Raw genomic sequence first — 21,562 nt, 5'->3', positions numbered from 1 at the left:
GTATCAATCCGATTTCAATTGTTATTATCCAATTAATATATGCGTGACATTTTTATTTTTGTAAGCCTTATAAAATAAGCAGTGAGAATTAAAATGGCTTAGCTAGTGGTGATGTCATATCATTGCGCAATAATATAACAATTTATTGAGGAGTGTAAAAATCAATAGCATTTATAACAATATAATATGCAAGGTGCTAACATATTTACAACATGGTGCTACGATATAGAACACACATAAACTAGAGTCATGTAGGCAATCTAAGACTTGATAAACCTGGGCTCAATGTGTTATAAAGCGACTGATTACCTCCCTTCTCACTCCATTCTCTGTTGCTTATTGGTGGCTGCATGTCAACAGAGCAGGATTAAACATCAAGTAAAAATAGAATAGAAATATCTTAAACAAGTTCCTAAAATAGAATCTCTACTTTTAAATCAAATCAGGGCTATAATGTCCTTGCAACACTGCACCAATCAACCAAACAAAAAGCCCTATCAAAAAATGCAAAAACATAATGAAGAGCTTCAGGTCAGCTGAGAAGAGAGAACCACAGCACTCTTTATCCCCTCTATCACAGAACGCATCCTCTATGACTTACTGTCAATGGCTGTGTGGATTTTACGAACATAGGGAGTTTTAGATGCAGAACTGAAGCCTACATCTGCCGTGTGAGTTTCACGAGAGGACAAGTTAGGCATACTGTAACCAATTTTATGCATTTGATGCAGATTACGATGACCAGCGGAGAATTGTGAGAATCTCCCGGAGCGTAAATCTTGAAGTAAACTGCTTACAGCACCTAAGGTAGTCATTGTTAGTTTATTGTACTGGTCAACTTTTTAAAAATGTGGAAACTACATGTACATGTATATGAAAGCTTTTGAATGTTTGAAACCAACAGATTGGTGTTAATGGAATTTTCATCTTAAGTGAACTTATGACATTGAACATTATTTCTTAAGATTTATATAGATTGCAATGTAATTTTCATACAGGAATGAAAATCATACCTTGTCTGATTGGTCCATTGTGGAGAGGAGAAGGTCGTCCCCTTGGTGACATATATCCATCGTCAGGGTAACCTCCAATTCCATTCTGAATGTATTCTGGGGGACTGTTGTGAAAATAACATTCATAATGAAAATCTTGAAAAGCAATCCCTCGTTTACAGAACAAAACAGCAGCTAATCAATGCAAGGCATTTCCTTGCCAATCACTCTTCCTCTATTCTTGCAATGAACTCACATATTGGCTGTTCTTGCAATGGGATCAGCGAGCCGATGAGGTGGGCGCTTTGGTCCTCCAGGAGGGGTGGACTGTTTACCCCTTCCAGCCTGTGGAGAGGGGCCAGGAATATATTGATCCGGCTACAATAAAAAATACATATTAAACATAACTGCAAAGATACACCCTCCTTCATTGATCCAATTAATCATTAAGATCTTACAATCATTATAAAATTTGATTTGAATTCCTACCGGAGGCCTGTTATTGATTGGGCGTTGAGGTGGTGTCCCCTTCCACTGGTTGTTTGGTGGGGGTTTGTTCCCTCCCTGACGGGGAGGTGGTGGTCCCTGATCATAATACTGCTCTGGTGGAAGGTTTTGGTGAGGGGGTGGTCCACCTGACTGTCTGGGAGGGGGTGGGCCGTTGACCTGCCTGGGAGGGGGAGGCCCGTTGACCTGTCTCTGGGGAGGGGGTCCATTGGGCTGTCTCTGCCAGCCTCCATTTCCACCGCCCGACCGACTGTCAATTTAAGAAAGTCTATCAATACATCAACAAATAAAAGTAAAAGTGAGCAAGCTCACACGCCCAACACTCCCCTATTACTTGACAATGATACATGGATGGCAAGTTATGCATAAAATACACAAAATAATTTGATAAAGGGCATACATGTAAATTGCAAAAACTTCCTGCAAAAATGCACATCTATTTTTTTGTCTTTAAAAACTTCAAAAAATTTTAGTTCAAAAGGGCCAAATTTTCCAGAAAATAATGGAAATGGAATTTCCTGGTAAACCTATTAAAAGATAATTATGGAGAATACAGTCATTGAACATTTTCAAACATCTTCCCTAAACAATCCCTACACTGGAAAATAAATCATTACTCAGGTAATTTTGAAAAGTTTTGAATGCTACAAAAATATTCCTCTGTTGTGTCACCTCTATTCAGACAGACAAAATTAATGGATTTACTTGTTGGAATTTTAAAAAGTTACGGGTTTGATCTACCTGAAGTATCTGTTTGTTGTATGAATTTTACAGGGCATTGATCGTACCAGTACACAAATAAAATAATTTTATAATTGAATAAATCAATAATTCTTTTCACATTTAAAAAAGACCAAATGAAAAATATTGGAAAAAAGACAAGAAACAAATCAATATGCATTTGTCCCCATTCTGTAAAATAAAAATAAAATACATTTTCCTACAGAAATTGACGTCATACCCATTTATCTCTCTCTCCAGTTTCTCAATAACCTTTGTCAGTCTCTCGTTCTCTCTGTACATCAACTGTTGTTCTCGCTTAACCTTGTCTTTGGCTTGATGCATCTCGGAGTTCTCTGTCCTACAAACAAAGAAATGAAAACATGCCATTATCTCAATTTTTGTATTGGTTTCATTGAACATGGTTGCATGGCTGATCCTAATAAGCTAATGAACACAATACTACCATAGAATTGACAGTCGTAGTTTTTTCAACTGTAACTCATTCTCTATGTCTTAGTTCTATCACATGAACTCACCTGAGAGATTCATTCTCTATGTCATAGTTCTATCACCTGTAACTCACCTGAGAGATTCATTCTCTATCATGTATTCTTGCAACATCTCATAGAGACCTTCCTCAGTACCTCCCTTTACATTGGTTTTTGGATCATTTGTTTCTACAATGATAAAAATAGCTTATCAACTAACTGTTCAATATGACATTATGTCATTTTATAATTGCTCTTTGTGCTTGTGATACAAGATACCTGTGAGCCAATGCTCACTAGTGATACCCCTAATACGCTCTAATGTGAATATGTAAAATAAGCAAAATCGACATTTAACAGAAAGTTGGCATCCCATTGACACCAAAATATATCCCACGATATAGGGTGCCTAAACAAATTACGGTAGTGTGTTAAAATATCAAGCATCTACAATTTATAGTTGCTGAGAAATCTTTGACGAAAAAATTTGTTTGAAAATTTAGGCTAAAAAAAAAAACGAAATTGTCACTTAACAGGAAGTTGACGTCCGATTGGTACAAAAATATATCCCATGATATGACATGCCTAATCAAATAGTGTGTTAAAATTTTAAGCATCTGCAATTTAAAGTTGCTGAGAAAAACCCGACAGAAATTTTTGTTACAGACAGACACACAGGGGTAAAACAGTATACTAGTACCTCCTTCTCCTTTGGAGCAGGGGTATAAAAATTAAATGCATTATTTTTCAGTCAGATATAGGACATACATAATTCTCATATTCTACATTTCAAATCACTGCAACAATTAAGAAACAGAAAAAAACCTTTACTTCGTAATCTGTCATCTTAATATGATCAGAATGTTTAGTCAGTTGTAACTATTTCATACATGTTCGATAAAGTCTACTGTTATTAATATGATAATGATACACATGTATTTTGGTCTGCATCTCTATATTGTAGATTAATGCATTTCGAAAGAAAAACATGTAACCTCAAAATTTACAGTTGGTTTAGTGGAGGTCTTGATCAAAGGTTGTTTTATAAAACAGAATTAAAGTCAGCTGTCGTTGTGTTTACCTTTTCCTTGTGTCTTTAGAAACTTCATGAATTTTTCGTCATTGGATTTCTGTAGCTCTCCTTTGGGTTTTGCCGGAAACTCTAGCTGTAAATCAAAGAAATAACACAGTGATCAAGACATTTTCCAATCAATTTCAGAGAATCAATAGCGTAATGTGACAAGATGAAGAACCAGGGAGTATGACCCCTTACTTGTTCCTTTGTCAGCATTTCTTTGACTCCATTCTCATTAAATGTAATAACTTGGGAGAGTTCTGAGCAATCAATAGAACACCCTGTGACCCCTGTAAATGGGTGACTGAGGGTCAGACAGGTGATGAACAGGGGGGACAACTTACCTGTTGCCTCAGGTATCCGTTCTCATTCCTCAATATCTTTATCTCCCGCTTCAAACTCAGAATTAACTTCTCTCTGGGGTCCTACAACATTAGTCAAATCAATCAAAAAGATGTTGTACAGATATCAAACAAAATCCTGTAGAAAATAGAAACTGTGGAATGAAGAAATAAATACATGTTTAATATCCTAATCAAAACAACACAGGTAAAGTGAAATTGGTCACACCAACAAAGATTGCTATCAGACTTAAAATTCATATATTCCAAATTTTACATTTTTTTTCATGTTCCTAAAAGTAAGTTTCTGAACTAGGTTTTCAACCAGTTATACCTACCATTTTGACAATGGGTTTTGTTTTAATTTTCTTGGCTCGACTGGCATAGCGTAAAGTGTTGATAGTCTCATGAACATGATGGGAAGATGGGGTAACACAGGCAATCTGTACAAAACAGAACATTGATATATATCATGTAAACTGTTGTTATTGTATTTATGATAAAAACAATTGTTAAAATATTCATTTTTAATTCTTCATTTACTAGTACAATTAACAAATACAGAAATGAATTTTTTTGTTTTTTCATAGGTTCATATATTAAGATATATTTGCAAATGTAAATTCAAAACAAATACATACGTCATTCAATTAAAGCAAAAGTGCCCTGGGTATAACTGTGTACACCTGAAACACCACGAGAGTGACCTTTTCGCTGACCATTTCCAAAACAGTAGTTCTAGGACACATTAAAACTGACCCAATCTCTGATGAGGTAGGGGTTGTAAAAATGTAATAAAAATGGCCCAATTAATGATAAGTGCAGAGGTTATTCAGTGGTGCCCAATCTCAATGTGCCCCCCTAGATATCTCAAGGTTTTGAATTGCCAACACAAGGATTATGCAAATCTCTGTTTCAAAGATCGTCAATTATTGACCATTATTTAGTGATTTGGAAACTCTGGGGTAGAATCAATATGGCTGATGTTTTGTATTTTCTGTGTAAAGAAGATCAGTTCTGATGTGTGCTGAAAACCTGGTGTTACAAATCATAAAACTTTGATGAGATCAATTTTCTCTCAAATTAAAAAACAAACACACCTTGGTGTATAGCACAATACTGATCATGTATTGTTAGGAGTACATTTCCATTATCATTCCAGGGGGGTTGTGATCAAGGTCTTTTTTAATGCCTCTATATCAATCACTTTCAGAGATAAGACGTCCCCTTTTATCACCTTAAGTTTACTTTTCACCTAGCTCACCTATGTACATCCCAGGTGTATACACCTTCCCATTTCTCAACGTTACCCAAAGACCATTGGAATCCATATTTGTTTTTAAATAAAAGGAAAAGAGCACATGTATAAGAAAACGAAAATTAACAGATCCACTCAGATGCATCAAATACATAAGGACACGTCTTTTGTCAAAATGAACAACACATGTCTGGACGATTGTAAGCCACCAGACAACTCTAGTGATTTCATGTCACACATTCTCATCTCTAGCTTCCCCTCAAACCCCCACCCTCCCCCCATCCTTAATCCCCTACCCATAGGGAACTGTTGATGGTTGGTTCAATACTCACCATCAGAGTCACTCCGTTACCCCCTAAGCTGTCTGCTAGAAGCTTTGTGAGTTTGCTGTCCCTGTATGGAATATGACCCTGCCTCTTTTTCGGATCACCAAGTGATGATATACAATTTCCTACAGAAAAAAAAGAGAAATAATGAGATATTTATAAATTGCCAATATATTTATATCTTATATGGGGCGGTGCAAGAACACTTCTTAATATATCAAACATTATTAAATGTAATATGTACTGGGATCATCATTTTTCTTGATCAATGTACTTTTGAAAACTACAAGTATATAACTATAAATTCTAATTTTTAAGTGATAACTGTTAGAATTCTGCATATTTAACTTTTCTTCCATTAATGTGACTCAGGGGAGCTAGTTTAATAATGACATGTACGAATAGATTTGTATGGAATAAGGTAGAAGCACATGCACTGGGATTGTCAATTAAAAGGATCTTTCCATAGACCTGTCTAATAGAATTTCTGAATTGAAGTTTTAGAGCCAACATTTATTCTGACATTTTTTTGCCAAATTGAAATCACAGGCATGTGAATTAAATCTTTACGACTGACTGGAATTGTTCACACCACTTACAGCCATGTTCCATATTCTTTGAAATGTTATAATAAAATTTAATGATAGTGTTTGACATAAGCTTTTAATTCAATTCAGCTTATGTTTGAATTTTAAAGAGATATTCCATGTATAGGGTTTTACACTGTGGGTTTTGCTATACAATTTGATTGTTTGTTTGCACTGATTGATAATACAAGTATACATATATTCCCCATTGTCTACCTGCCTAACCTAGCACCAGACTCTGACATTACAAGCATACATCTAAAATCTATGAATCTAGAACCCCCCCTTGTCTATCTGACTGAACTATTCCCCCATTATCTACTGTCACCTGACTTAACTACCTAATATCCAATGACTGACTCCCAATTTTTTACCTGACTTAACTATCCCCCGTTATCTACTGAAACCTGACTTAACTATCCCCCGTTATCTACTGACACCTGACTTAACTATCCCCATTTATCTATTGACATCTGACATAACTATACCTATTATCTTCTGTCATCTGACTTTTATACCTATTATCCACTGACTTTGACTCCCTGTTTTCTACCTGACTTAACTGTCCCCCATTATCTACTGACAACTGACTTAACTATACCTATTATCTTCTGTCACCTGACTTAACTACCCATTATCCACTGACTTTGACTCCCTCTTTTCTACCTGACTTAACTGTCCCCCATTATCTACTGATAACTGACTTAACTATACCTATTATCTACTGTCACCTGACTTAACTACCTATTATCTACTGACTCTGACTCCCTGTTTTCTACCTGACTTAACTGTCCCCCATTATCTGCTGACAACTGACTTAACTATACCTATTATCTTCTGTTACCTGACTTAACTACCTATTATCCACTGACTTTGACTCCCTGTTTTCTACCTGACTTAACTGTCCCCCATTATCTACTGACAACTGACTTAACTATACCTTTTATCTTCTGTCACCTGACTTAACTACCTATTGTCCACTTATTTTGACTCCCTGTTTTCTACCTGACTTAACTGTTCGCCATTATCTACCGAATTTACCCCCCTCCCATTGTCTACCTGACTTATATTTCCCCCATTATATACCTGACTTACCTAGCACCAGAAGACTCCTGTTGATATTGTTGGACTCTTTCAAGGTCATGTCACTAGACTCAGAGTCTTTCACCTTTTCACTGCCTGAAATGAGTAAAAACTAAACAATGACCAAAGCTTCAAAAGCTACCACATATACAATATACATATAAAGCTACAACATATCAATGTCATCAGGGTAAACATGTTACCTGCTAAGTCTACAAATGTGAGTTTCCCACGTTTGGTCAGGTAGAGGTTTTCATCGTCTGGATCCTGTTGCTCTGTGTCGATGGTCAGGGTCAACATGCTGTGACTTCTGCTGGAGAACTCGTTCAGGCCGTGTGAGCCTGTCTGTCTGTTCCTCATACCTACACAAAAATGACACATCTCTTACCAGTGACACAAAAACCTTACAGTAGCTAGTGAAGATTGTCCACTGATGCTGATAGGACCAATAAATCATCATTCAATGACAATGAAATTATCTGTAAATCATCAACAACAAAATTATCTGTTAATCCTCAACAATGAAATTATCTGTAAATCATCAACAGTGAAGTTATCTGTAAATCCTCAATAATGAAATTATCTGTAAAACAAACACTGAAATTTTCTTACCACTTGGAATTAAGACAATGTATAGAATGTGGTTAGTATGGGTAATAAATGCATGCAAATTAATGGAAAAGAATTGGATACCACCAGTTTTTTTATAACTACATGCTCCATGTATATCTTATTTTAATGGCTTATGCCAAAACAGTATTTGCCTATGGTTTTTTCCAAGTAAAAACAATTTTCTTAACGATGAATTATTTATTTTCATGCACATGCTTAAAAGTGGGAGACAATTCCTTGGTTGAATGATTTTTCTGGTGGATATCAATATGCTTGCAATTGATTTTTTAGAAATTGTGCATTGAAATAAAGACATATATCTTCTGCCAAACACATGTATATTTTTCTGGTGAATATTGATGAAAAATTCATCAATGTTTTCCAAAAACTGACTTAGAGTCAATTAATCCCAGTGAGAGAAGATAGAAAAATATTTGAAATTTCAACTTCTAACTGAACCAATTCTAAAGATGATATGTCACCACAATAAGCCGTTGTGGTAAATCTTAATTAAAATATCTTTAAACCACAAATAAGGACATTAAAGTATTTGTCCACAGTTTTCAATATGGGAGGGGTTTCATGGAATTTAATTGTATCACATTCAATTAATTATTGAATGTAATATGTTGGTAAATCAAACCTTAGATAAATCAATGGTATTCAGGTTCTGTTTACTTTTCTGTAATACACAGATTCTGTGGGCTCCAAGTCTTAAGGAAAGAATAGAACGGTTCACTCTTTGAGGGGCCAGACAGACAGTCATCTCTGCCATACCATCACTGGGGTAGATAAACTACACAGAAAATTCATTACTCTGATCTGAAGGAGCACACGACTAATCCTTTAAATCCTGACCTAATCCTTCTAAACAGCAGCCTTAATCACCGAGTATGCATATCAAACAGCCATGGCCATCTATCAGAGGTGTACTGGACACTGGTGGCAGAACTTATATAGATATACAGCTGTAGTATCTGTGTATGACATTCCTGATATTACACGGTGATGATTAGAAAATATCATTCTAAATTCTACAGTGTACACATTTTTTTCTGATGGGGGGAGGGGGGGGGGCTTCCTTATACTCGATATAGACATCAAAAGGGGCTTAATTCATACACTAAGAAAATTCATAAACTTTTCTAAACTTTTACAACATCTAATAAAAACTTGATTTATATGGGAAAATGACATTACTTTGATTTCTGTCCGAAAAGTTTTTTCCCCCATGCACTTATAAATCAAGTGAAAAAGGTTTGTTTCTAAGATTAGAGCTAAAAAATCAGTTCAATATATAGATCATTTTTCACACAACCCAGAATGGTAGATTGTGCTCAAGTACACCATGTGGTGTATATAATTGTCAAATCCATTCCAACATCAATAAAAGAGTTAATACTTCAAAGTATCCGAGTAACAAAATACAAACACTAAAGAATTTCAATTGCCAGTCATTGAGTAGTGAAAATTTATATAAAAACTTTAGTGTTTGTTATTTGTTGCCTTGTCTTGAATTAAAAAGAAAATCTATAGACGAGGGAGTATTTGTATATTCAGTCAAAGAAGGAGGTATCCATAGCTTTCAATACAATACCTTGCTCATCATCTTTGACCCCCACTTGACTGGGGAGTCCCACTTGGACATCATTGATATCCAATCGTAATGGCCCGGCCATTCCACCGTCGTCCGTCATCAGATAACACAAGTACGCGTCATTTCCCTCGTACACAGAATCTATGTCTCCTAAATCCAACTGGTCATCTTCCTCCTCCGAGTCAGGGAACTTGTACTCGCTGTTCGGGTTATTAACACTCATATTGTTTGAGTCTTGCATAGGCTGGTCTTCACGAGGGTAAGATTGGTTGTGGGTAGGCGCTTTTGGGGGATTATGACCAATAACCAAATTTGAATCTGAGTTATAATTTCTCTGAGAGTTCTCGACATTTCGTTGTTGTTGACCTTGATTTGAGTGATTACTTGTCCTTGACACATTTTCATTAAGGTCATCAGAAAACTGTACAGATTTACCACTGCGTATTTCATTCATCTCACCATTGTTTTTTGGCAGATTACGAGATGGTGGCATCACGTTCTCATCCACATATCTCTGCTGTAGATTTTTCCGCTCTGAATAATCAGAATTTTTCTGATAATTTCCATTGTTTCTATCTACTAACTGAGATCCACCGATTCTGGAGCTGTCGTGGTACTGGTCAGCACTGTAGAGGCCCTGACTAAAGTTACTAGGGGACCTAATAACTGATGCTTGCTTCCCAAAGTCAGGTAGGTTTGGATCAGGGGCCTTGGATGTTGAAGAAGACCTAGAATTGCCTTTTGACTTCATCACATATTGCACAGAGGGTTCGAGGCTCTTGTTCCTGCTGGTCCGGCTCAGACTGTCTCCACTGTCTGTATGACTGGATTGAGATGACCTGGAATGATGGATTGGCCCCACATTGTAATTATTGCCTGGGTCCCTGGGACCTCTGGACTCACCTGAGGTCGGCCCCTCACTATGATGTTTAACTGGGCTCCGGAGTCCTTGAGGGTCATTATACTGGTTTCCTGTGTGAGTTCCGCGTCCTTCCTGTTGAGAGAACTGACTGGGCATGTACTGGTTCCTGGAGGGACGGTGAGAGCCTGGGGTACCCCTTGGAGACTGACCATTCTCTAACTGATCAAAGGCCCTGGGTTTGGGGTGTGGGGTGATTTCTACATTGATTTCATACTGCTGTCTTCTACTCCTGTTTCCTTCACTTCGAGGACTCTCTGTCCACATTTGGTTCTCTCTAATGTTTTTGCCAGACATCTTCTTTTGCTTTAGGACTAGTTTATTTGAAGCTTGATCATTTATACGAACAGGTATTTGTCCTTTCACAACACTGCTATTTTCCAATTTACTAATTCCTATTCTGTGTCTTGGAATCTTGGAACTCTTCACATGTTTCCCAGTCTCTCTATCACTGTCTGTGTGCGGCCGGTTTCCTTGCTCCTTATTCCAGTTCTCCTTGTAATGTTCTTCCTCATTTTCTTTAATTTGCTCCTCTGGAAATGATGTTGGGCGTTTTTTTGTCCGTGGTGTTAAGTCCACATGGGGTCTATAGTCAGGCCTGTGGGAATCAGAGGATTGAAATAATTTTGGTCTGTCTCTCCTTTTTGTCTTATTTCCATGCCCCTCTTTTGTCTTAGAGGGAATGAAATCCCTAGGGGTGGTTAACAAATGGCTCATTATGAACAAGTGCTACACAACTCTGGTAACTTGAACATTTTCATCATCATGAATCACCACCATTTATCACCACTCCTGACAAAAATTCTTAAGAATTAAATAAATCCCAATATTTTATTCGGCAGCAAACACAATAAAACCACCCAGTCAATTACAAGAAATTTTGTTCATAAAGTATACAACCATTCATGCAATTGGTTACATCTCCCTATTTGACATTTCTTCTTTGTAGAAACTTTCACAGGTGATAGCTGCTTTGTTCTATCTAGAGTTCCTATTGATTTGCATAATTATCAAAAGAGCATTCCAATAAGACCAGAAACAATGGAGCACTTTCACCCAGTGAAGTCGAGGGAGACATTTAAAGCCTTACGATCATTGTCTACCAACCATATCTTGTTACAATCAAACACAGTCCCACACCTAGCTTAATTATCAATCACAATACATTGCAGTGCCATCTTATTCTGATTGCCTAACCTATCTATACCAGCATTTAAACTCAGACACAATAAGACAGAAACTACAAGTGACAGTTCCTGCCTACTGCTGATCCTCGATTTGATGGTAACCTCACAGATAAGTAAGTTTAAATGAAAATTTTAAGTAGAGCAAGATTCATCTAAATTTCATTAATCCAATAATTCTATGAATGGTAAACTTGTTCCACATTTTAGGGGCTACTGGACCTTTAATTCCAAAAGTATTAATATTTTGTGTGGTTTTTTCAGCATCAATAGACACAGGGGTAAATGTAAAATGAGGTATAAATGAAGCAATTTGAGTCTTATACACCTCATTAACCTGAGAGCTAATTTGTCTTTATTTACAGCAAAAGGTATTATCACACCACATTAAATATCATGTTATTCATAATGGATCCTGCAGGGGAAAAATTACCAGTTGTATAAACATATGTTGAATCACTGAAAAGTAATGATTATTTTAGTCCTTTATGGACCTGATAGTTTCTTGTATACCACAGTGTATCCATTACAATCGTTTGGTTGATGTAACATCAATTCAATGGAAAAGAACTCAACGATTAATAATTTATTTGTGCAACTTCTAGGTGCATCATTAAGTTTCAAATTAGCCTTGCCTGTATAAAAGAATTCTATTTACCAGAGATATCCTTCTCTTATTCTAACAGGACAAAGATTACAGGTAAATTAATCCCCCAAACAAGAAGTCTAACCCCCAATTCAAATCACAAAATAAAAAACTTTAACCCGAGACAAAACAATGAAGAGACCGGAATTGTTAAAAAACAAAGTTTTCTGTTCTACAAGTCAAGTCAATCAACCAAAGGTTAGAAACACTAATTTTACAGATAATCTTTTCAATGTAAACAACATGTAAAGTTAGTAAAAGTAAATGAAATACTGTTTTCATATTTTATCAAAGAAATTACCTTTGATACTTCACATGACTGGCTGATATAAGAGCTATAGATCCTCAATGAATTTTATACTTAATTGAAGATTTTACCACTTTATAAACTACCAGTACAACACATGTACACTAAAGTACCTTATCTTAAACCAGAGCAAATATGACATCCTAAAAACATCCCAAGAAATATCAGGCATCCCAAGAAATTATGACATGCAAAGAAATCTCTGAATCAACAGTCCTCTTAAACACAAAATCACACTAAAATCTCCGAATCAACAATTCACTTAAACACAATATCACACCATCTAAAATCTCCACCATAAAACCGAAACCGTGGTCAGGTACAAAATCTCACCCAGGTGTATGGTCAGTCACCAGAAGTCGTTAGCACAGGAGAGACAGACCAAAATGCATGCTCCTCTGTTGAATTAAATCCGGCCAGATGAACGCTCCTCATAGAAATGGAATTGTTATCTCGGGGTATAATAGTTTACAGTGTGCAATTCAGTATTGATCAGATAGAGACAGTTTGTACACACACTAAGAGACCCAGAAATATACAAATACAACCATTAGGACTTCTTTGTGGGTTTAAAATACTTCTTATTGAGACTTGGCAGTGCTGTAAAGGGTGCAGGTCTTATAATCTCCTTGCCCTTATTTGATCTGCCTACCTCTCGCCTATGTATTTGGATTATACACAAATCAAACCCTGGGTTACAACAGAGACCGTCTAACTATGAGGTGGGGACATCAGCATAAAAATGAATATTTTAAGAAATTTTCATCAGTGTGAAAAGTTCCCTGTAACCATTGTGTTATTCAGGAGATTTATCTTGACTGTTTACATAGCCACTGTTTGCCCACCTTTCAGTGCTGAAATCCAAACTTTGTTTCGTCCATCAATATTCTGCCATTGTACATAAGAGTATATAGAAATCATAAAGAAATTTTTCAGCATGAGTTGGCATTTATTTACATAACTTCAATTGCTGCCATATTTTGTATATCTACACTGAAGCACTTTCCTCTGTGGGAAATTTATTTCATATTTAACAAATAAGGATATATACCGGGTACCTGTTAACGTGAAAGGGAATTGTTCCCACTGAATGTCAGCTAGGTTAGTTAAGTTTACATATATTCTAAATTAGCACGGAAAAATTCAATGTAGTTAGGTTCAGGGCCCATTTCTTGTACATTAAACAAAGTATGTTGTAGAAAATGGAAAAATCTAGATTAATTTATAGAAAATTGCTATCACTTAAATCTTTCATTATTTTTTTGCAAGTAATCATGAACTCATTTCATTTTTCTGCAATTCAAACTGACCAAGCTGATCAACTTTTTATTTAAATAAAAAAATTAAGTAGTGTTTCATCTTCGATAGAAGAATATAGTAATATTCCTCACAAATTTACATAGGGCGAGTCTGTTTACTTATATTACAAAATCTAACATGGGGGCTTGCCTGATATTTAATTTTTCAATATATTCTGGAGAAGAAATTCACAAATTGTTTTAAACGTTAATAAGAAATAGCAATACGAAGCATTCCAATAACCTTATAAAATAACTTTAAAAATGCAAAGTAAATGTAGCCTCTCTATAGTAAATAGCAATTTGCTGATCAAATATTGTGAGTATAACTCACTGAACTTGTAACACTTTCTGTAATAATTTTGAAAAAATTAGAACTTAGAATCTCAGATTAGAAACATGGACCAACAATGTAAAAAGAATTTAATTGATTTCTTAGCCATTATATTCATCTCTTTTAAAGTGTGTTTGATTACTGTGGAATCATTAGATTTCATGGTGGCTTAATTTTCAAGGGATTCGCGGGTATCTCTCATCCACAAATTAACACGCTCTACAAATTAAAAAAATTAGGGTAATAAAGTCATATTTTTCTCACCCACCAACCTGTAAAATTTAAGCAATTCACAAAAATTGGCCCCTACAAGATTTAATGATTCCACAGTATCCAAAGTAGTCATTGCAAAATGGTACAGAACCCATACACATACTTTTGTTATGTGATAAGTTGAATTACCAAACTAACTCTAATTTGATGCTTCTTATTTAATGTTCAACAATTCAAAATTAAGGATTTATCATCCAAAAGCATCAAGTGAATCTTTAACATAGTTTTAAATAACTATTCATATTTGAAACAGTTAAACATACAGTAAGCGAGCGATTGTCCGGATAAAATCTAATTTGCTCCAACCTTTTAAAATTACAATTATTAAAACATATGCAAATTAAGATATACATGTATTTATTATTCAGAAAAGATCATATCTTTGTAGCTTCTGTCTAATTGATTATATTATAGGTACAGAAAATCAATTTATTTACATTCATTTGGAATTTTTTTTTCAAGCTCTCAATAAATTCTATACTGATAAAAATTTTATTCATATATACCAGTATATGAAATATATATATCCAAGCAGCTAGGTATTAATGAACAGATTGGGTATTTTTCAAATGTAATTACTGGTAAAATGTTATTGCTGTTTCAAGTTCCCTAAATTATATTCTCGATTAATGGCATGACATGTATAATATTAAGCATGTTAATAATTAATAATCATTGAATCATTCTAATATAGGTCAAATGGAGAGAACTGGGATTTTTTTCAAAGACCAATTGAGCTTAGTTAGATTTCTCTCCCTTTTGCCATATCTTTTTAGGATATTTTTTTCTCCAATGAGACATAGTGGTGTTGCTCTGATTTCTTCAGCCTATAAATCTCATTTCATATCACTGTAAAATCTAAAACACTTTTGGACATATCTGGGTCAAACGTTTTATTTACATAATGTATTATGACCTATCCCCTATGGTGAGTTGACTTAACAATTAAAACATGAGGACACTTGTTCTCTATAATGACTTTGGATAGTTTACCTCAGTCTGTATTTTCTCAGTGCCATAAAAATGTCATTGCAATGGAGTTTTTAACCAGTAAAGCTTTCTCTGTAGAAATCATGGAGCTGTGGGAAGCAGTACCACAACCTCAACAGCCATAAACCCCTGAGAGTCCCTTCATATCAAGATCATAAGACTGTTGAAGATTCTAATTTATTCTTTGAGTATCCCTTACATATCTTGACTTCATTTTAAAAAAGAAGATAATGGGCCAATGCCAAGGAAAGCCCTTCAAACATAACCACAGCTTTGTCCTATCAAACTCTTGACCGTGAGATGATTCCGTGTTACCCACAGACAAGGGGAGGCTACTGTTATAGGTGACACGTTTAAGAAGTTGCAAGCAAGAATTAAAAGAAACAGTAATTTTTCAAATGAATGAGAAAAAGAAACACTCCATTCAAGCAGCAAAAGATTTAAAAACCCTTAAGCTAGATCAGTATCTTTGACATGAATAGGACATAATTTATTTTCCTTTTAAGAAATCAATCATGGTTGACACATTTTTTACGGCTGCAGTCACTAATGGCCCAATATTGCCGGATCCTATGGACTATATCGTGTATTTTGAGAAAATGAAAAAGATCAATGAATGTCTAGGCTCATAACATTGCAGTTCTTTGGCCCAAGCAAATTGGAAGTTTGTAAAGAGAAGAAAAACATTTAAATGCAACATTGTACAGCAGTTAAATCAATAGGAGTCCCTGACAATTATCGTAACTTGACCAATCGTGTGATAAATCTATGGTAATCATAGCGTTACCAAAACACGCAATTATTGGACAATTAGCTTTGCACTTCTGTTTTTAAAGTTGGTCAGGTGAACTACTTAATATTCCTTGGTTTTTTAATGTTTCATTCAGTTTCTATGTTAGAAATGGAAACCATGCATAAAATCACAATACATAATTTCTGAAATGCAGACATTTTTGCAAGGTTCATCAAGTCCACCAAAGAATTCAAAATCACTTAAATACTATGGAACCATCCATTATACATGTACATGTATAACAAACAACCAGGTCAATCTGTTCACAAGACAACCCCATTAACTTTGACTGAGAAATGAATAGATACCCATGAACATTAATTAAGAGAGGAATTTTAGGTATGAGTGAACTTTTAGGTAAGTGTGGATTTCGAGATATGTGCGGATTTTGAGGTATAAGTGGATACTGAGGTAAGTGTGGATTAGGTGGACAATGAGGACAACTGACCTTCTTCTAGCACTGCCATCAGGTCATCCACACTCTCACACTCGGCCACAAACAGGTTCTCCACATAGAAGCCCTTGTTCTTGGACCACCGGACCTGGAGGTAGCGCTTCTGGTTGGGGTTCAGCAGGTCTATCACCTACAAACAGCAGGCAGTCAGTTCAATATATATATCAATATGTTATAAAACAATTGTAAAATTGGTGAGCATATTTGTTTAGGAACAAGGTTTTTCAAAAGAAAGGAAAAACAACAGGCCATATGTGTATGTTAATACCAAACACTGTAATATTTATTCTAAATTTCATGTCAAAAAAGTTTTGAATGTGTACATGTACCACCATCAATACTATATAAATACATTTGCAGATATGCTTCCTTAAATGAATTGTAGAATAGGGAAAGGGTTCAATTTTGTGTGAACTTTTTCATGACATCACAATGATTATTGCACCCACTTATTGCTTGTCAGTTGGATAATTCAAAACATAAAATCTTGGTAATTTTAACAATTCTAAATGCTTTGCCTTTTTCAAATGCATATATTAGTAATAAACGGCAATATTAAAAAGTTTATCGGGATATGAACTTGGTTGGAACGGGATCAAATCTTCTGAGAGGCTCTTCAGTCTTTACAAAATTTGACTACTTTTTAACTTGCTGTTTATTTCTTAATTGAACAAGAATAAATTACATTCAGCTATAATTGATACACAAACAACACTGATGCTCTTAAGGCGGCTGATGGGAGGTCAACAATTTACCCATCAGATCTGCCGTAAACTTTTAAACATGACATTTTTGGCTATACATGTACACTATAACTTAGTAAAGAAAAAATCAAAATATTTTGTTTTTAAGGATTTGAACATTTTCCTATTACTTTATACAAAGCTTTTTGTCTAAAGGAGATAAATACAATGTATAGCCTAGAAATGACCACAACCTTCCACCCCTCTTAAGGTGTACAAAACATAATATCGTTTACATAAAATCTAGTCATATTTTTGAAATACAGCAATTAAATTCATGTCTTTGTTCCAGAACCTGAGAGGTGGTGCACTTTTATCCATGAAGTGTTGTACTAGAAAAGACAATCTCATTTCGCCTGTGATCCAGTTATTGGTATCATATAAATCAGACCTAATGACGACATACGCACTAGATGTTCAAGTCTTGAGCAAGTCTGCAAAGCCTAATGTTAGAAAATGTCTCTCCATAGTCAATAATGAACTTAGGGACATGAAAGAACAGGAAACTATTCAATTTACCTCCTATCGTCTATGGTGGAACACTTTTTATTCATCTTTAACTTTAGGCCATTAACAGAATGTCTTATTTTGATCTCACATACTATTCCTGTCATTATGTGCGGCACCATAATTCTGATTTCCCAAGAGCCCATTATTCATACATCATTGCATCAATATATACATCCAATATTCTTTCCTGTAAGACATTATGGCTTGCAAATAATGACACCTCCAACTAAAAGCACAGTTTTTGGTAAGTTTGGGAATTTCAACATAATTATGTTCAAAACTGGTACATGTACCAACATAGAGGCACAGTGACACAAATGGGTTACATAAATATGTGGATAAAATCTTTTAAACTTGATTTACCAGTATCTAAATCAGATATTGTATATTCTTTATTTCTGTAGAATCATTTCAACAACCTTCTACTCTGGAGAGAAATCAACCAAGTTAACACTATAGCCTGGTATTTTTATAGGAATAGAATCAACAGCAGTATGAGATGTAACTATCCTAAAACATTTTTATGCTAGACATATAAATATACCTGTTCATTGAGAAATTGATCTGTTCTCTATGAAACATATATATTACCTGTTCATTGTAGATTTCTAGGTAGGAAGCCCTAATGACCTTGTTGCCAGCCACACTCTCTGCCTGCTGGAGGAGGTAGGTAAAGGAGCGCTGCATTAACCCCACCATGTCTGGGTCAGGGTGCTTACCCCCCTCAAACTGTAAACATAGAGCTCAAACTAAGGCATTGCTCAAACTAAAACAGAAAGCAATTCTATATAAGTGCTGCTCATACTGTGAACAAGGAGCATAAATACAGAGCAACTCAAACTGTGAACAGTGAGAGCAAACTACAGCATTGCTCAAACTGTAAACAGAGAGCATAAACTACAGCATTGCTCAAACTGTAAACAGAGAGCATAAACTACAGCATTGCTCAAACTGTAAACAGAGAGCATAAACTACAGCATTGCTCAAACTGTAAACAGAGAGCATAAACTAAGCATTGCTCAAACTGTAAACAGAAAGAATAAATTTTAGTAGCATTCATCTGTAAACAGAGATCATAAACTACAGATTTGCTCAAACTGTAAACAGAGACCAAAAACATGTTCAAACTGTTAACAGATAGCAAAAACTACAGTATTGCATAATTTTGAATGTAGACAAGCTGGAACCAACAGTTTTATAGGGTATGAGGAATGTGAGGGAAAATTTACAATATAGATAGGCATAGGAGGATCTAACTTCAATTGTAGAAAAAATAGATGATTCAGAAATGACATTATGTTATGGTAAATACTTGTATAGAAATCCTAAAATTAGAATTAAATTTTCCTTCAGAAAAATTGAATGGTTTTCCTAGATAATCTGTTTAATAAAAAATTTAGATGTAATTTTTTTACATCAACTTGTTTCATATTAAAAATCCCTCTCTTAAAATATTTGTAAATATTTAAAAAAATTATTCTTTGTCTGAACCTTCACTAAAATACCAGGTAGGTTCCTGATTAATCTGAATTTCAGACTACTTTTTCTTTTACTGTAATTAAGATTTCTGTTTTGGTTTTAAGTGCAATAGATGCATTGTTTGTGCAACAAATCATAATTCTTCTCAAACATAATCTAAATCATCAAAAAATGCAGACAAGTAGCTTATCTTTAACAAACAAAGAATGATTGCATAAAATAGACCATATGGGGATAAACTATCTGGTACAGTATCAAATTTAGTCTTTACAGATAATGAAACTGACAAGGCGCTTGTGTTGAATCATCTATTATGAATGTAAATCTTTTGTATGGTAAAAGTAAAATTATCCTGGATTCTGCAGCATAAGTAGTCACAAACAGCTCAAGTTAAGAAAAAAAATTAGGACTGAAAGAATCTTAAATCACAGACTTTGTAGAACTGGCAACAGGCCATATTCAGTGTGAACAGACATACACCAGTGGACAAATCTAAATTTGGCCCAGTCAAAAGTAGGTCAGAATTAAAAGGAATAATAAATCCCAAAAGACAAATCATTAATTCAGAGTCAAAATTGCTGTCCTAAATGAGTTTTTTTCTTTTCCAGATAATTTCATCTGTGGACAATTTTCCATGCACCAGTCTGATCAAACTTATTGCATTGTGTGTATGCAAGGTATTCCATAGGGGTGATCTCAAAAGTAAGATTGAGGGCATCCTGGAATAATTTGCAAAAAGTATTTACAGGTAGGTATGTATATTAATGTAAACATGAAGTTAATCAGAAATGCAATAATTTAGTAATTTAAAGTACTGGTAACCTCATGGTCATTATATTTTCAAATATTCTCCAAAAAGGTCAACATAAACGCAAGTTAGCATTTTGATTAAAGGTCACCAAAAGGTGGGGGTAGGGTTAGGAGGGGGAGGGGCAAAAAACAAGGTGAAAAGTTTATAACACCTGTACAGACCTCTTCCTCATATAGCTGAAAAGAAGAAAAAAACAATGAGAAGATGTCTAAATGATAAAGTCGAGTTCTCCATTGGGAGCCCAGTGGATAGAGCACCTACATGTACAACAATGTGTAGAGAATATACAAACAGGTGTCAAGTACAAAAACAAGCAAGCATGTCAATGAACAGCAAATCATAGGCTAGTTCATTTAATCATTTACTGCATACTCTTGGGTATAACTAGAAATCACATGTATCAGAGTACCAGTACGCAGATCTATTACATTTATACTGTACTCTTTTTAACATTCTTATTTATTGCTGACTTTATTGGAAACATTCATCTTTCTTTTTGTTGATAATTGAAAAGAATATAGAGCCTAGTGTTAATCAATTCTATCATGCATAATAAAGACTTAAAAAACAATCTCAATCAATGTCATCATATTTTCTTTCAATTTTGATTAGTTCTTGCAGGGATGTACCGGTATGTACTAAGACGATATGCAACTAGTCCAAGTCTAGCAATATCACGGGTAACCTGATTTTATTTGTCAATTCTAACTTTTAATATCTATTATGTTAACAAATATAATGATATAAAATCTTTAAAAAGCAATCTTTAAACCATTCTAGATTTGCTTTGTTCATGTTGTATCCTTTCTCCAATCATAATCTTGACAGAGTGTTTATATAACAATTTAAGCCTTGCACATTTGCCCCATTTCTGAGACACATAAAAATCTATGTTTGATAACTTTTTTCCAGGTATCTTAATCATTTATAGCAAATGATAGAATAAACATGCATAAGTAACCCCTATTAACAAGAGGTAATAAATAATCTAATAAAAAAAACACATTTTTTTACTGCAACTGAACAAAGTTCTAAAAACTTGACATTTAAGGTTCAGGAGATATTTTGGAAAGTAAACATGGCAAATGTAGAAGTTGCCTATCCTGTTGTATTCATATCTGATCTTTTAAAAAAAAAATATGGAAAATTGATTGCATGTACATTGTATTTATTTTATCCTTCAGAAACACATATACTAAAGGACTATTTGCGTTATGGTCAAATATCTGCCC

General features: G+C 34.8%; 1 protein-coding gene across 14 annotated transcripts in view; it reads right to left on the bottom strand.

Annotated features, from left to right (window-relative positions):
* Window positions 1–21,562, bottom strand: part of LOC128187081 (kinesin-like protein KIF12) — a 42,916-nt gene that overhangs the window by 2,569 nt on the left and 18,785 nt on the right. For 7 of the 14 annotated variants that reach the window (XM_052857193.1, XM_052857194.1, XM_052857191.1 and 4 more), the window contains 15 exons: window positions 20,492–20,506; window positions 18,632–18,769; window positions 16,782–16,917; window positions 7,584–7,742; window positions 7,393–7,476; window positions 5,717–5,835; window positions 4,465–4,569; window positions 4,130–4,210; window positions 3,792–3,876; window positions 2,806–2,899; window positions 2,461–2,580; window positions 1,482–1,749; window positions 1,249–1,370; window positions 1,014–1,117; window positions 602–802 (listed from right to left, as the gene is read on the bottom strand). In XM_052857193.1, the coding sequence (XP_052713153.1) occupies window positions 602–802; window positions 1,014–1,117; window positions 1,249–1,370; window positions 1,482–1,749; window positions 2,461–2,580; window positions 2,806–2,899; window positions 3,792–3,876; window positions 4,130–4,210; window positions 4,465–4,569; window positions 5,717–5,835; window positions 7,393–7,476; window positions 7,584–7,742; window positions 16,782–16,917; window positions 18,632–18,769; window positions 20,492–20,506 (1,831 nt within the window). Of the gene's footprint in view, window positions 1–309; window positions 347–601; window positions 803–1,013; window positions 1,118–1,248; window positions 1,371–1,481; window positions 1,750–2,460; window positions 2,581–2,805; window positions 2,900–3,791; window positions 3,877–4,129; window positions 4,211–4,464; window positions 4,570–5,716; window positions 5,836–7,392; window positions 7,477–7,583; window positions 7,743–9,589; window positions 11,370–16,781; window positions 16,918–18,631; window positions 18,770–20,491; window positions 20,507–21,562 lie in introns of those variants that run through there. The other 7 variants (XM_052857184.1, XM_052857185.1, XM_052857187.1 and 4 more) reach the window with 4 other exon arrangements.

Source organism: Crassostrea angulata, chromosome 6 (assembly GCF_025612915.1).
Source record: "Crassostrea angulata isolate pt1a10 chromosome 6, ASM2561291v2, whole genome shotgun sequence".
Lineage (NCBI taxonomy): Eukaryota > Metazoa > Mollusca > Bivalvia > Ostreida > Ostreidae > Magallana > Magallana angulata.
The sequence above is the reverse complement of the archived record's forward strand: the minus strand, read 5'-3'. Positions and strand labels throughout refer to the sequence as shown.